Here is a 17,276-nt window from a genome sequence, read left to right on the forward strand (position 1 = left end):
TTTATTGAGTGACCAGAATATAAATACCTTGCACCAACCACAATGTCACCATTATCCAGCACACAGCAGCACCATATGGACTGAGCTGGAAGTCGGATTGTCTGAGCACATTCCCCATGTTTCCAGATTCTCAGAGATCTGTCTTCTGCAGTTGTCACAAAATCTAAAATAAAATAAAACCAGAAAAAAATGTTTAGATAAAAGTCAAGTATATATAAACAACATCTTTCTAACTAGATATACTAACATCCCTACATTCAATATATTTAAAAATTAGTTGCAAATCTAACTTATCACGTATATACAATTTTGAAAAACGACATTTTCATTCATTTACTATCTTATACTTTGCACCAATAAATTATATAAAGCTTTCCTCAGATGCGATGCTCAAAAACTTTTTTAGAACATAACCAATTAATCTGAATACAAAGATGGTCACACAATTTTCTCCACTAAGAAATAAACATATAAGAAATAATAGCTGACTTAAGTAATGAGCTTTCTTCTCCCATGTCAAGAATGGAATGAAATAATGTATAATACAAAATTTCAAATGCACGGCAGGTGATAATCTTACCTCTACAATTAGGGAAGACAGAAATGCTATAAATGTAATTTGTATGTCCATAGTACACTTCAAGACACTCGCCAGTGATCTGCCACCTTCTGATACTAGCATCATTTGCACAAGAAAGAAATTCTGTTTCACTCAAAATTGCCAACCCTCTGACACAGTCTTCATGCCCTACATTAAAAAGAATATATATATACACATATATATCGTTGTTAGCACTACATATTTTACTAACATTATAATTTTTTAAAACTGACTTTTCAAGTTAGAGAAATTTTGCTGTCCCAAGGAGCTACCCTCTAGTCAGGCAATATTTTTAAATTACCAGACTTGGGAAGTCACTTTACATTTATCACATCTATTCCATATTATTTTCTAAGAACTCCAGAAACAGTACTTGGATCCCCAAAATTCCTTATTTTCTTTTCACAATTCAGTTTCAAGTTTTCTTTCAAAATAACAAGAATAAATAACAAAAGTCACAATACACAGCTGTAACAAGAAAATATGAAACATAAATGACAGGGGCTAAGAATGTGGCTTAGTGGTAGACTGCTTGCCTAGCGTGCACAAAGCCCTGGGTTAGACTCCTCAGTACCACATAAACAGAAAAAACCATAAGTGGCACTGTGGCTCAAGAAGTAGAGTGCTAGCCTTGAGCAAAAAGAAGCCAGGACTGCTCAGGCCTTGAGTCCAAGCCCCAGGACTGACCAAAAAAAAACAGGATAAATTTGATAAAATACCCTGAAACTTCAAAACTAATAATGGAAGTGAGATTCAAGTCAAAATACTTCCATATTCATTCTCAGTTTAAGATTAGTTATCACAAATATATGACATACATTTTATAAAGCCAGAAATATAGAAATGCTTAATTATATAACTCATCCATTTTTTATCTATACTTATATTTGTATAAGGGGGCATCTTGGAAGGGGTGAAATTGTCCAGAAAGTAATGTACTCTTTACCTGACTTATGTAAGTATAACCCATCTGTACATCACCTTCACAATAACAGTATAAATAAATAATTCAGAACTTAAAAGAAAAATCACTAAAATATAAAGGAGCTTCTTGAAATATTATTCAGTATAGTGATAAACTTCTAAGCAAAAAAATGAAGGGGAAAAACAACCCAAAAGTGCTGGGAACAGCACTGGGAACACGGCCTAGTGGTAGAGTGCTTGCCTTGTATACATGAAGCCCTGGGTTCAATTCCTCAGCACCACCTATACGGAAAAAGCTAGAAGTGGTGCTGTGGCTCAAGTGGTAGAGTGCTAGCCTTAAGCAAAAAGAAGACAGGGACAGTGTGCAGTCCTAGAGTTCAAGCTCCACGACTGACAAAAAAAAAACAAAACCCAAAATCTCACACCAAACCAAGAGTGATGACATAAACCCATAGTCCTAGGACTTGGGAGACTGAGGCATGACGAGGCATTGGGTCCAATTCTCAGTGCTCTCGCACGCATGCACGCACGCACACGCACGCACACACGCACACACACACACACACTAAACAGCAGATGCTCCAGCATGAGTTATTTAATAGCTAGAGCTTTAAAAAACTACCTACCCAAAACTAAGCCATTAACCAAATCTATAATTTGTTATCATTAAACGATGTACTTTAATACCTATTAATGATGTCCTTTTCCAGATATGAAGATAATACTGCTAACCACCATCCATAAGTCTGATGCTTTAATTTTCACCCCATGTTAAAATGGTAACTAAAAATATAACTGCCTATCAGAAGGTACATATAATATGTACCACACATACACATATATAATATAAATTAGACAGTATTTATTAGCCTATACATGCTTGTTTTAAAAGCCTCATCACTTAAAAAATTAAATATCAACTTTCAGAAAAGAATTACAATTCCTCTTTTGTTCAAGGGACAGTACTGGGATTTGAACTCAGGGCCACGTCCTCCGCCCTTTTTTGCTTTAGTTCTTTGACATAAAGTTTTACATCATTGTCCAGGGCCAACTATGCCTTCTGCATAGCTAGGATTACGGGTGCATACACCATCACAACTAAATCATTGGCTGAGATAGGGTCTTACTAATTTTTTGTCTGCACTAATCTCATACTGCAATAACCAACTTATTGACTGACATGAATCTTAATAAATTTTTTTTGCGTGCAGTGGCCTTATACTGTGATATTCTATATATCTTCCTTCTGAGAAGCTGGGATTACGGACATGAGTTACTGTGCCTAGCCCTACAAGTGCTCATATTAAATCACTGAAATACACTGAGGTTTTTTCAATTTTTTTTTTTGTAATTTCTAACCTTTTCAAATACCACCTTTATTTAAGCTTATGAACTTTTGAGAAAAACAAAGTCATCAGAGCAACTAAAAACTTAGGGATATCATAAAAATTGTCCATTCTGATTTTACCTGAAAAAGTCCTCTCACATCTTCCAGCCTTCCACAGTTTAATAGTCTTGTCTGCTGATCCAGTTAACATTAAGCCCTGCTCAGGTAAAATTTTTACTGCCCACACTGCTGCTGAATGGCCCTGTGAATAGAATGGGTAACAATTTAAACTGCCAAAGAATCTCCATAGTTCATTATCTAGAATATTCACACAGAAACAAATACCTGTAAAGTCATCATGCATTTGTCATTCAGCCAAACTTTAGCAGTAGTGTCCCATGAGCCACTAAGTAATGTTCCAAATTTTCCAGATGAAAGACTGCAAACTAGAAGGAAAATGTCAGCAGTTAACAAATTTTCATGTAACATGCTTACTATTGTAAGTTTTTAAAGTATTACAATGTCTCACTTTTAAAGTGAGAGCTACCTAACCAATTATACTTCCACTGTATGGAAACATGGTTCTATGACAAAATGTCTGAATACATGTCTAGTTGAACCATATACAAACCATATGACCTAAGAGATGATAAATATTTTACCACAAATTCCTACTTAGCAAAATGAAGAAAACAGGGCTGGGAATGTGGCTTAGTGGTAGAGTTACTTGCCTTGCATGCATGAAGCCCTGGGTTCAATTCCTCAGTACCACATAAACAGAAAAAGCAAGAAGTGGTGATGTGGCTCAAGCAATAGATTGCCTAGCCTTGAGCAAAAAGTCAGGGACAGTGCCCAAGCCTTAAGTTCAAGCCCCAAGGCTGGCCAAAAAAAAAAAAAAAAAAGTCTGAGTAAATGGACTCTATGTTCCTTTCTAGATCTAAGAACGGACAGAGAATAGTACAGCCAGATGTGGTACCACATGCCTGTAATCCAAGCATGGAACAGGCTGATGCAGAAGGATAAGTTTGAGGTTAGCCTGGGCTATACAGGAAGACTCTGTCTAAATAAACAAACAAATGAACAAAGGCAAATAATTTTAAAATGCTGTTGGTTAGATACTTAGGGTCACTTTTATGTACATAACAACAAAAAAAAAGAACTATGATCAACTGATGAAACATTAAGTATCCTATTTCCTTGAAATAAAATTATACAGGCTGAAAATTATAAATATGAAAAATTATCTTAGAAAAGGAAGAATTCAGTCAAGTGAGGGACAAGGAGAGTGAATTGAAGTAGAACTACAAAGAAATGGATTAGGAATTTTTTCCTGAGAAAAAGAAAATTCATTATGTTTCCTTTTAAACTCAGAGTACGGGTTCTGAAAGCAGCCACTTACCTGGATTTCAGACGGGCTACAAAGAAGAAACTACTATTTTGCACTGTACCCTTCTCTGAGCAGTAGCTTTCTTCTGGTCATCCTATTCCTTTCCCACAATTATATACTGCGTATGGAAGTCATGCAAACTTTGGGACTCACAGATATCTGAATTAAAGAGGAATTTCATGGGCCTGATGTAGAACTACCTGAGCAGCATTTGCCTGATACTTAAGAGATTGTTTGGAGGTTCTAGCAAGGGAGCACAGCTACTGATATACCCTTGACCGTAAGACTGGTCCTCCTCTATCCGGGATGGTCATCCTCTTCACCTGAGCTCACAGCTTCGGAAGGGACACACATGGAGTGGTGATGGAGAAAGGGGACACCCACCTAGCTATCCAGATCAGCTGTATCAACCCTGGCAATCAATGGAGTGACAGATGTTGTAGCCAGATTGTCCTCACACCCATGATATTTAGAATACTATACATCACCCAGACACGCTTAACTATGGCTTGATGTTAGATGTCAGTTCTGGACTGTATAGCATTGCCTGCAGGACAGGAAGCAATATGAATAATAATGTGCCCCAAAGGCACATTATGGTAGCTGGGCATTTTCAGGTACATAAGAGGATGTTACTCTCTGCTCCAGCTGCAGCCAGACACAGCTATGACACTAACATTTGTGAGCAGATGGAATAGTAGTTCCTTATTGAAAGGCATATGCTCTTATGAGCCAGTGTGCTGTTAACCATATTGTCGTTTCATCAGCCTGAGTCCCTGAGAAAAGTCTATCTCCTTACGGATTCATGTTAAACATGATGAGTGAATGAAAAGTACTCTTACATTATGCAATGGAGATCTGGGACTTGTTTTAATATAATACAGCCTAAATGTAAAGGAAACCCCTCCTGTATTAAAGCTTCATTTTTCACTTTTCATTTTGGCCATAACCTAAAAACCTGACAATATATTTTGTTCTTAGGGAAATGGGGACCCCATATAGTTCTGCTATAATTGCAAAACAGGTAAAATTCTTAACAAAAAGATCTGGTTATATCAAACAAAACTAATTTATGCATGTATCTACTGATATGTAAATGTAACAGATGTGATACTAGAAGAAAAGATATCACAAAAGAACATGACATCTGCACACAGCTATCTGTAATGACACTACAGGTGCTAACACAAAACCCAATGTCCACCACTCATGTCTATACCATAAAGGACCAGGTGACTAAGCCAAAGTAATTACACAGCTACACAATAACGTATTATACAGCTATAAAATCAAAAAAGGTTTCTATTAATGCAATACAGTAATTTCCAAGACTGTTATCAAGCAAAAATAAGGATAAAATATCACGTATAGCTAATCTTTTATATAAGAAAAGAGGTACGTAAATCTACCTATTAGCTTTTTTGAAAAAACAAAGTTCATGAAAAGTAGTTATCTGAAAGAAAAGAAAAAATACAAAAAGGAAATACAGAATCTAGATTTGAGTATATTCCTGTTGCATAGTTTTCCCTTTAAGACTGTATGTATGTCTTTCATAATTAAATAACAAAGTTTAGTTTCAAGAAATATCAGACCCGCACTCCCTCTAGGTCTTAGCTTAAGGCATAAAGACAGCCAAAATGAAAAGAAATAGTCTTAGTTTTCCAGGACAAGCATCTTTTATACATAACATAATGGAAAACAAAATCATAAAGTATATTAAAACTACATAGCTCTTTGCTTACACAATTGAACATTCTTTTATACATATCATCTGGAGATGTAGCTCAGAGGCAGGGCATATGTCTATCATACATGAAACCCTGGGTTCATCCCCAGTACTGTAACAACAAATATGTTTTTTATATGAATATACATATTGATGTTTAAATTTACAAATATATTTGTAATAGGAATTACATAAATAAGATGATACAAAAGATCATCCCCCTATAGGTAAAATAAGCATAGCCCTAGGTAGAACAATACACTGACAATTTGAGAAAAAAATATATATACATTTTACAAGTGATAAAACTTCCAAATATAAAAATACCAGAGTATTATACTCACCAGTATTTTTGTGACCTTTTAAAATATAAAGTGGCATAGGACTATCCAGTGAAAAAATGCAAATATTGTGGTCATTTCCTCCAGTGGCAATTAGTCCATGAGGGTACATGTCACTTGAGGGTATGATGCATACACAAGACACAAAATTAGAGTGGCCACTCATACAGTGCATTTCTGTAAAGCCCCTGTTAGGACTGGAAAGACAAAGTAATTAGTAGCTATACATTTGTTCCCTAATTTACCCAAGGACACAGCTATCAATGTCCTCATTCATATGTAGTGTCTATGGTGACCTCTGGAGTACATACTATCTTAAAAACTGAGCTGGACACTAGTGCCTCATGCCTGTAATCCCAGCTACTCAGGAGGCTGTGATCTGAGGACAGAAATTCAAAACCAGCCCAAGCAAACAAATCCAAGTGATTCTAATCTCTAATGAATCAGCTAAAAGCTACATAGAGAGTTGTAGCTCAAGTGGCAAACCATCATCTTTGAGCAAAACATGTACGAAAAAGAAGTTGGATGCTGGTAGCTCACACCTATATATAATCCTAGCTCCTCAGTAAAGGACTGACTCCCCTTTATTGCCCCAAGTCAAGCAAAACACATGCTTGTCCACAGGCAGGTCATTCCGACCTTCCTTAGCTGAAACATTCCCAGGTGAAATATTCCATTCTGGGCCTGGCCAAGGACACCACTGTTGGCCCCCAAGAGACCATAGACTGTTTTTGTTTTTGTTTTGTTTTAATTTCCAGCTTCCTTGTTAAGACCCATAGAAGCCCAAACCCAAATCCAGCCCCTCCCCCACAAACTCCATACTCAAGGGTAGGTCTGTGCCCCTCATGGGCAATAAACAGTCCTAGGTTGTTGAAGATTTGAATCCAGCCTGTTTCCTTCCTTTCTCCTCCATTTTCCTAACACTCAGGAAGCTGAGAAACAAGAATTGCTGTTGAAGTCCCAGTCCAGTCAGAAAAGACCAGGAGGCTCTTATCTCTAGTCAATCACCAATAAAGCTGGAAGTGGAATTGTGGCTCAAGTGGTAGAGTGCTAGCCTTGAGCTGATGAAAGTTCAGGGACAGAATGCAGGCCCTGAGTTCATGATCCAGTACAAAAAAAGAAAAAGAAAAACTTCTCAACTGTGACACCACAGAGTGTACAGAATGGAACCAAAGCTCCAAAGTTCTGAAGAAAAACAACACCCAAATGAGAATGCTACAGCCATTCAAACTGCCATTCCAGAAAATAGAATTGGGTAAACAGATGGGGAGATGGGAGAGAATGATGAAAGCAATTATAATGGCCAAGATACATGGTACCCACAAACTGAGTACTCACAAGGATTACAAAAAAACAAAAGTGCTATTTCAGTAGCAAACAGAGTTAGGTTATTTTCAAACTTTGAAGGTCTACTGTTATACACAAAGAGCTTCAGAAAGCTCCTTGGAGGCTTTGCTTCAATAAGGGACCAAGAAAGATAAAGTGAGGGCTGGGAATATGGCCTAGTGGAAAGAGTGCTTGCCTCATATACATGAAGCCCTGGGTTCGATTCCGCAGCACCACATATATAGAAAACGGCCAGAAGCGGCGCTGTGGCTCAAGTGGCAGAGTGCTAGCCTTGAGCAAAAAATGAAGCCAGGGACAGTGCTCAGGCCCTGAGTGCAAGGCCCAGGACTGACCAAAAAAAGGAAAGATAAGTGAAAAGGGAGTAATGATAGGAAGTCAATTAGAGAGCTCTAAAAAGGGAATTTCAGGGCAATAAAAAAGGGAAATCACAGGATCAGTTGTGCAGATAAATCAGGTCAGAAAGTTTTCAATGTCAAGAAGAGGAACACTGTCTTTAAAGTGTCCAAAGAATCAATTTCGACAAAGGATTTGAATAAACACATTTTTTAAAGTGAAAAAAGTGAAAGTTAAAAACCAAACAATTCTTAGCTACAGCTACTTATTTTCATGAAATTGATGAAGAAAAGTTACCATCATTCATTCCACAGCTCATCAGTAGACAAAATTTACAGTTAGAAAATAATGACTTAGTAGCCAGGGGCAGGTGGCTGAAACCTAGCTACTTGGGAGGTTGTGATCTGGGGATTACTGTTTGAGGCCAGAATAGTCAGGAAAGCTCATACAACTTTTCTCCAGTAGTTAATCTCCAATTAACAACCAAAAATGCCAGAAGTGGAACTTTGGCTAAAGTGGTAGAGTGCTAGCCTTGAGCAAAAAAATTCTGGGGATGGCACAACATAGACAGATAGACAGAGTTAGGTCTACCAGTGAGGATAGGCCTGTTGCCCCTCTCCATTAAGTAGAGCACAGAGCCTTCACCAGAAATAACCTGTCCCAAACCAGTAATTACCTGTGAGTGAGCAAAGAACACCAGACTGAGGTCACTTCTTGACACACCCTGGGCCAGTGAAAGGTTCCCTAGGCTCTCAGATCACTTCCACATCAGCTGAGACCACACCTTTCCGCTTTTCCCTATATAATCTCTCTCAACCATAAATTCTCTCTTCTCTTCCCCTACTAAATGTCTCCATCTTGTGTGGGCAGGCAGTTTGCTCTCCCCCCCAATAAGCCCTTTTCTGCCTGAACCATGGGAGGTCCTTAGACATAGATACATAGATACACAGAGATAGATAGATAGACAGACAGACAGACAGACAGACAGATAGAAAGATAGATAGATAGATAGAGATAAATAAGGTAAATAACGAACCCAGCACAGAAAGGACTCCAGGCTCATGCATACACACTCTTGCATACATACATAGGATGGGGACTGGAAGAAGGCAGATAACCTAATTCTCATATTACTTTGTAAAAACAAATAGATTGTGCCTAAATTTTTAGAAAATGAAATACTGACATTTAGACTGAAAAAAAGATGTAAAAATGACAGTCAGATGAAAAATCTTGCCTATGAGATGGGAGAAGGGAAATGGGGTTTCAGTGGGAAGGACTTTAATCTCCTAATAAGCCCCCTACAACTATTTGACTTAGAACTGTGTTGAGCATTTACAAAACGTGTTGAGCACTTACAGGAAGGCAAGGTCACTTCTGTCTTTGCATAGTCAGGGAATATTGAACATAGTCTTAAATATGAAGCTCAGACTTCAACAATGAGTAGTTTTCAAAAGGCAAAGCAAGATAAAGGCCAGAAGTTTGTAAGCCTTGAAAATCCAATTTAATTGGAAGCCAACTTTTAGTGTGAAGCAATGGCATACTGGCTGGCTTGGTTAAATGTATACCCTCAAAATAATGTCTCTATTCTGATGGGCCTTCAAAAGGTTCAAAGACTTTCTGGGTTTCAGTGGACCATGGCTAAAGGCATCAGATTTAAAACTGAGTGCTAGTGGATCATGTCCATAATCCTACCCTGTAATCGTAGTTACTCAGGATGCTGAGAGCTAAGGACTGTGATGCAAAGTCAGCTGGGGTAGAAAAAATCCATCAGACTCATCTCTAATTGACTACCAGACAACTAACAATGAAGCTGTGGCTCAAAGTGCTAGAGCACTAGCCTTGAGCAAAAAAGCTGAGGAACAGCACCCAGGCCCTGAGTTCAAGCCCTATGACCAACCAAAAAAGAAAAACATCTGAAGATCATGGTTCAAAGCCAGCCCAGGAAAGTCTGTAAGACTCTTATCTCCAACTAACCAGCAAAAAAAAGATGGAACTGGAATCGTGACTAAAATGGCAAAATGCCAAGTGAAAAAGCTTAAGGAACAACCAGGTCCTGGGTTCAATCCTCATTACCAGCATAAAACAAAAGACATCTGATTTAGTTCCCTCTAGACAATTATGATATCTTGTCTCTCTAGAAATAAATTCCTTATCATTTGTAGTTTACCCCTATACTTACTATCCAGATGCAGAACCAAATCAACAATTTATATAGGAAAATAAACTGCATTTACTACCTGGCTCCAAACATGTTAAAACCTTTCATTAACCTCATTTATGTACCATGAAAGAAAAAACTGTCATAGCCAACACTGGCGACTCATGACTGTAATCCTAACTACTTAGGAGGCTGAGATCAGAGGACCAAGGTTCAGAGCCAGCCTGGGCAGGACTCTCAGCTCCAATTAACCACCAAAAAGCCAGAAAAGTCAAAAGGCTCCGGTGGTAGAGCAGTAGCCTTGAGCACAAAAGCTCAAGGACAGTGTCCCCAAGCCTCAGGACCAACACACACGCGCGCGCACACACACACACACACCTATCAGTATTGTCAGCCTGTGGACACTAAGTGTACTGATGAGACACTCCAGTTACGATGCTTAATCAACTAGACTGAAGAGTTTCTAACGTGAACATCTGGAAATGCTCAGGTTAATCATATCTCACTCCTTTTCTATTTAATTTTATGCCTGGCAAAATGTAACCTCAAATAGGTACATCAAGAAACTTTGAGGGGCTGGGGATATAGCCTAGTGGCAAGAGTGCCTGCCTCGGATACATGAGGCCCTAGGTTCGATTCCCCAGCACCACATATACAGAAAATGGCCAGAAGCGGCGCTGTGGCTCAAGTGGCAGAGTGCTAGCCTTGAGCAGGAAGAAGCCAGGGACAGTGCTCAGGCCCTGAGTCCAAGGCCCAGGACTGGCCAAAAAAAAAAAAAAAGAAACTTTGAAAGACAGACAGATGGACACAGACACATACACACACTGTACACAGTTACTTGGGTGAAAACCAGTTTACAAACAGAAGGTGTAGCCCAAAATTAACATAAGTTCCAGCCCAATGCAACCATTTCTGATTTAAAACTTTCCTCAACCTAGCAGTCCTACAAAACATATAAAAGTTTAATGACAGGATTCGAGAGTCAAGTACTAAAACAAGAATCCATTTACAATGTTTTATCTTTCTGTGCCTGATTTTACTTTTTATTTACTCTCCTCCTTTCTCCTGCATGCTAAGCATGCATGCTACATACCACTTAGCCTTTAAATTTTTTAGCTGAATTTTGAGGGAGTGGACTCCATCTTAAAAACTTTTGTGTTCTCAAATATAGAGAGCTATCAGTGTTACTAAGTTGTTTGGGATACCATAGAATCTGAAGAGTTGGAAGCAACCTTACAGAGGTTATCTCATTCAATTAAATACAGGAGTTTGCTCTATAATATTCCTAGTCTACCTTTCCATCATGCATTGGCATCATTACTGCAAAAGTCGCCAAATAGATCTACTTGCACAGTTACCTTTTCCTATTTCCAGAAACTTTTCAACAAGTAAATCAGATCCTATTGCCCACATTGGGACCTTCCTTTCTTAGTCCAGGGCCTCAGGGTTTGTTCCTCTGGCTGCTGGAATATGGTTCCAATTGAACCTTCTCCAATTGCTCTCTCCCAAGACCACCTACATGCTGCGGTGTCAGCTTTAAAAAAATAAAGCAAGCTAGGTAAAAGTGGCTCATGCCTGTAATCCTAGCTACTCAAGAGGCCAAGACAGCTAGGATAGACAATCCTAGAAACTGTTACCTCCAATTAACCAGCAAAAGCAGGAAGTGAAGATGTGACTAAAGTTGTAGAATACCAGCCTTGAGCAACAAAGCCAAGCGAGAACTCATGGCCCTGAGTTCAAGACCCAGCACAAAAACAAATAAATTTATTTTTAAATTATTATAAAGGTGGTATACAGAGGGGATACAGTTACCTAAATCAGGTTATGAGTACATTTCATTTTGGACAATGTCACCCCTTCCCTCACTCCCAGTTTTTGTCAACCATCCCTACCCACAAGTTGTAAGGTCCATTTTGAACATAGTGTCTAGTATCACTGCTGCATTTGTTCACCTTTTTTTTCCCTCCACTTCTGTGCCCTCCCTAAGACAGATAAACTGAACAAACAAGACAAAAAGAAAACCAACCACAACAAAGAAAAAACCTCCTGTTTCCATTTCCTGGAGTTGAAACTAAATTTAAATTACACAACACATATTCTCATGCTCCTTCTTTAACATCCTTCTCCTCATTCTTTTATCCTTCTTAGTAAGCATACCAAGTTTCCGTTATTTTGTTTTGTTATTTGATCCACATTCCCTAGAAACTTATAAAAAATTTCCATAGACAGGGCAACCTGTCTGTCATCTTATTCTCCCCAGTATGCAGAATAGGACACACTTAATGACAATCAACGGAATTTAAGTATGGCTACACAGTCTGAAACATCTAGTAATAGGAAACTTAATAACAAAGTTACCTTGATTTTTTTTTTCTTTTTGTGAACTGAAATCTGTTTTCAAGTTCCTCCCATAATCAGCCAAATCAGTTCTGGACTCTAGAACCTGATCTTGACTGGATGTTAACCTTTCGGTTCTTACTCTTGGGGGAGGGGGTTGACAGTCTGTCTCTCCGATAAAACTTAAGGCATTGATAAATCTTTTCCCTCCAGAAAACAGGGCATACCCACAAAACAAACATTTGATGCGTTTCATTGCCTCTTCCCAAGACCATCATGGACCTCAGACTAACCAACCAACCTGGTCGATGAGGAAAAGGATTCACACCAACTCTGTTTAAATGCAGCTTTTTGAGAGCTAATACACACCAAAAAAAAATCTGAGGGGAGACTACAGCGCAACATGGAGGTGGAGGGATCTTCCAGATGCTTTGCATAGCCTAACTTTAGTAAGACTTACACGTGCTTTAGTCAATTCTCAACTCTTAAGAGGAAAAAAAAAATAGCTTCTAAGACCTTCGAACGAAATCGAGATACTTCGTCCCCCCAAAGGTTGTCTTTATTCAAGGTCACCCACTCTTCAGTGGTCTGAGGCAGGTAGGTCTCTGGTCCCATTCCCGTTCCCCTTCCCCCCTCCCCGCCACCCCAGTCGATCTGAAACCCGTGCCACTTAAATCTCGCGGCTTCCTGCATGGCGAGTGGTGCCAGGAACCGGGAGAAGAGAAGGGAGAGGGGGGGAAGAGGTATAACCGCGGGAAGCGAGGGGCGCTCTTCCCACGTGTCGGCTTCCAGACCCATCGGCGCTCACCTGTCAGGGGCCCAGAGGCGGGTGGTGCGGTCCCGGGACACCGACACAAAGGCTCCGGGAGGATAGAGGCAGCGCACCAGGCCCCTGACGTCCAGCTCGTGACCCGAGAGCGAGCAGCTCAGCCGGTACCGGGTCGCGCCGCTCGCCATGGCCCGCGTGGGTCGGACACGCGGCCGCCCGCACCCTCCGGACCCCACACGAGATCACAGCCCCGGGCCGGCACGGCGGGCGCCAGGCTGCGAGGTGACGGCGGCGGGGTTGGGGAACGGGCCTGTGGCGGCTACGGGGCGACGGCAGACCGGAAGCCTCGGAGAGCCGGTGCGGAAGGGCAGTGAGGAAGGGGCGCGCCGCGCTCGCTGAGTGACACAGCAAGCCTGCCCGGCACGCCGGAATTCATCATCGGCGGCTGCCCGCCATGACGCACTAGGGTGTGCGTCCCGAGACGGCGGACGCCGACGTGAGGAGGGCGCTCGCTCCGCACCTGCGCTTCAGGCCGCTGGCGGAAGGAGCGATGACGACGCCCTCGGCCCTCTGGCCCAGACGGCCGAGCCCACTCCCACGCGCTCTCGGTTCCTTCTGAGACTCTAGCTAGCCTTCTTGATTCCCCCCAGGCGGACTGCTGCAATTCAGGACGTGAGCCGGATGGAACTATAAGTCCCACAATGCCTCGCGCCCGAGCGCTCACGCCGGCGCGCTGGAACCGGATATTTTAAATACGAGTGCTGGGGGCTGCACCACCAGATTCGTGGAGAGCTACGGACTCTTTCCTACTCTTAGTATTTACCTACCCGGTTTTCTCCATCTTCGTCTGTTATGTTGCCTTTTTAAAATTTATTTTTTGCTGGAATCTGGTGGCTGACGCCTGTAATCCTAACTACTCTAGGCTGAGATCTGAGGATTACGGTTCGAAGCCAGCCGGGGCAGGAATGCCTATGAAATTCTTATCCAATTAATCGCCAGAAAATCGGTAGTGGATCTGTGACTCTAGTGTTCCAGCACTGAGTTTAAGCCCTTCGACTGACAAAAACAAACAATATATTTATTTAGCCAAAATGAGCCCAATTAGTCATTTACCTTCCTTTCTTACCCCAATGTCTTTGCCTAATTAGGAAGCAATTCTCACCCATCATCATCTCCATATACCCAAAGCCTTACTTGGTCCCCCTAGTAGCTTTTTGCTTTAATGGCTCTCTGCCTACCGGTCTCTTCCTTAAATTTCTTACTTATGTCTACCTCTGATGTCCAGCCAAACCCTACACATTAAAAATGGTTATCAAGCCAGGCACTGGTGGCACACGCCTGTAATCCTAGGTACTCAAGAGGCTGAGATCTGAGGACCAGGATTCAAAGTCAGCCAGGGTAGAAAAGTCCCTGTGAGACTTATCTCCAGTTAACCATCAGCAGACCAGAAGTTGTGCTGTCTGGAAGTGGTAGAGGGATAGCCTTGAACAAAGAGATTAGGGACAGCGTGCAGGCCCTGAGTTCAAGCCCCACAGCCAAATAAATAAATAGAAATAGGATTGTCTTTCTAGAAACTGGATCTAATTATTCCTTTATTCAGCAATGTCTGACATCTTTCCATTCTTAGAATACATTCTGAAGGTCTTTCACTTCTTAATGTTTTACTAGATTCATCTCCTTTTAGTACCTCACCACCTCAGCTATGTTGAATTTCTGACTATTCCCTAGGCACATCATGCTATTTAGGTCTCCTCCCCTTCTCCCTCTCCCTCCCTCTCCTCCTCCCTTCTCTCTCTACTACAATTCTTCAGAAGGCTGGAATAGGAAGAAGGTGAAATCACGGCTAGCCTGGGCTACATAGGTAATACATGCTTATTTAAAGGACAAACAACAAAGCAAGTTATTGTCTTTAGTTGTCATATTTCACTACCAGTTTGTCATCTTGATCCTTCAAGTTCCTCTGTGTGACCAATACAATTTTATTTATCTCCTATGTACTGTTTACTGGATTCAAAAGGTTTCACATATGTATATTACCTGCAAAACAATTTCCTCAGGACTTTTCAATCTTTACAATCTAGTTACCCCTCTCTTTATAATAGGCCCTCCATGAATGTTTTCCTACTTCATATTTTCACTTATACAGCAATTTTTGCATAGTTGCTCAATTGTCGCACAATAACCCTCAAAGGGAAATTGTATTCTCATTTCAATAATTTGCCTCGTTAAGTTTTTAATTTGAACGTCATCAAGTTAAAACGGCTCTCACTCTGAAGCCTTATTCATCAATAAATGGAAACTCAAGTTTAACCAATAAAAATCTGCCAAACTGTCCTCTGTATTTTCTACTTTAACCAATCAAATATAGTTTACCAAACTTTTCCCCTTTACTCTCTGATATGGAGCCCAAACTCCTAGAATTCCTAAAACAGTCAAGGCTGAAAAGTCTGAGACTCTTATCTCCAATTAACTAGAAGAAAGCCAGAAGTGGAGCTGTGACTCAGTGGTAGAGCAAAAAAAAGTTCAGAGACAGAATCCAGGCCCTAAGTTCAAGCCTCAGGACTGGCACACACAAAAAAATCCAAATGAATGAGGTCCTGATTTCAAGCCTCAATAGTAGTGCATGAGGATGCACACATACAAGACACACACACACGCACACACAAATACATGAGAATAAAATTGAAGTTAATATAATCATTTCAGATAGGCAAAATAAAACAAGGGATTTTTAACAAAACTGACATTTGCTATACGTTAAAGTGATGAGCTGAAAGGAAGATCCTTTGACCTTCCTTTGCTTCACTCCCTATTTACCAGAAGGGGCTGGCAAATAGGAAGACAATTGCCTCAGTCTTGCTGAAATGGAGCTAGTCAGTGAAGCATAAATTCATATCTCAGCAAGTCTGAAGTCTGTCTAGACAGACTCATAGAGCCAATACGTACAGATAGCAACCCCCTCTCCGGTAGTATGGAGGTAAGATTTGGCTAGCACCATCACTGACCACATGGTGAATTGTACTACCTGGCATCTTGTCTTGTTGGGAGTGCCTGAATTCCTAGAGGAAGAGAAGTCCCATCCTCAGGTGATAAATGTTCCTGAACCCCTAGTTGACAGTGGTGGGCACTTGGCCTACAGGTTACTGAACCTGTCAGTCAAGTGCCTGGGACTGGGAACTTCCTATGGCCCAGTCCCCTGACCTGACCCTGTTTAGGCTTAGGCCAGCTCAGGTGCCAGGACCCCAAGCCACATGTCTTCCCTCTTCATGTCCAGTGTCCTGTTTTCTGGCTCATCTCTGGTCATCGTGGCGTTACAAGTCAGCTCTCCATTGGAGCTGAATTGGTTTGTTGGTATTGTTTTTGTTCTATCTTTCTTCTCTGGCCTGTTTTCTGACAGTGTTAAATGTATTTGATGGCTGCAGGACTTTGTAACTACTGGCTCCCTGCAGACTGCTAATGCTCTAATAAAGACTCTAAGATTTGACCCTGCAAAATGTGGCTTCTCAGATAATTTACTATACAACACTCCTAGCCTCTTGTGTAGGGTAGAAGCCTAACTTAGGCACCAATTAGCAAACCTAGATGGGTTTCACAGTTATTCGTGGCACTTAAAAATGTTATTTATTATATTATTATTATTATTATTATTATTATTATTTGCCAGTCCTTGGGCTTGGACTCAGGGCCTGAGCACTGTCCCTAGCTTCTTTTTCCTCAAGGCTAGCACTCTGCCTCTTGAGCCACAGCGCCACTTCTGGCTGTTTTCTGTATATGTGGTGCTGCAGAATCGAACCCAGGGCTTAATGTATACGAGGCAAGCACTCTTGCCACTAGGCCATATTCCCAACACCCCCAAATGTTAATTTTTAAATGATCTTTTTTGTAATTTTTAAAATTTATTTATTTATTGTCAAATTGATGTACAGAGGGCTTACAGTTTCATATGTAAGGCAGTGTGTACATTTCTTATCCAACTTGTTACCTCCTCCCTCATTTTTCTTCTCCTTTTCCCCTATTTCCCTC

General features: G+C 40.7%; 1 protein-coding gene across 1 annotated transcript in view; it reads right to left on the bottom strand.

Annotated features, from left to right (window-relative positions):
* Plaa (phospholipase A2 activating protein) overlaps positions 1–13,441 on the bottom strand; it is a 40,654-nt gene extending 27,213 nt beyond the window's left edge. Inside the window, exons 1-6 of the mRNA XM_048359389.1 lie at positions 13,293–13,441; positions 6,310–6,503; positions 3,198–3,298; positions 2,994–3,114; positions 581–748; positions 28–163 (exon numbers count right to left, since the gene is read on the bottom strand). Of these exons, the coding sequence (XP_048215346.1) occupies positions 28–163; positions 581–748; positions 2,994–3,114; positions 3,198–3,298; positions 6,310–6,503; positions 13,293–13,441 (869 nt within the window). The remainder of the gene's footprint in view (positions 1–27; positions 164–580; positions 749–2,993; positions 3,115–3,197; positions 3,299–6,309; positions 6,504–13,292) is intronic.
* Positions 13,442–17,276: the final 3,835 nt, after the last annotated feature.

Source organism: Perognathus longimembris, chromosome 1 (assembly GCF_023159225.1).
Source record: "Perognathus longimembris pacificus isolate PPM17 chromosome 1, ASM2315922v1, whole genome shotgun sequence".
Lineage (NCBI taxonomy): Eukaryota > Metazoa > Chordata > Mammalia > Rodentia > Heteromyidae > Perognathus > Perognathus longimembris.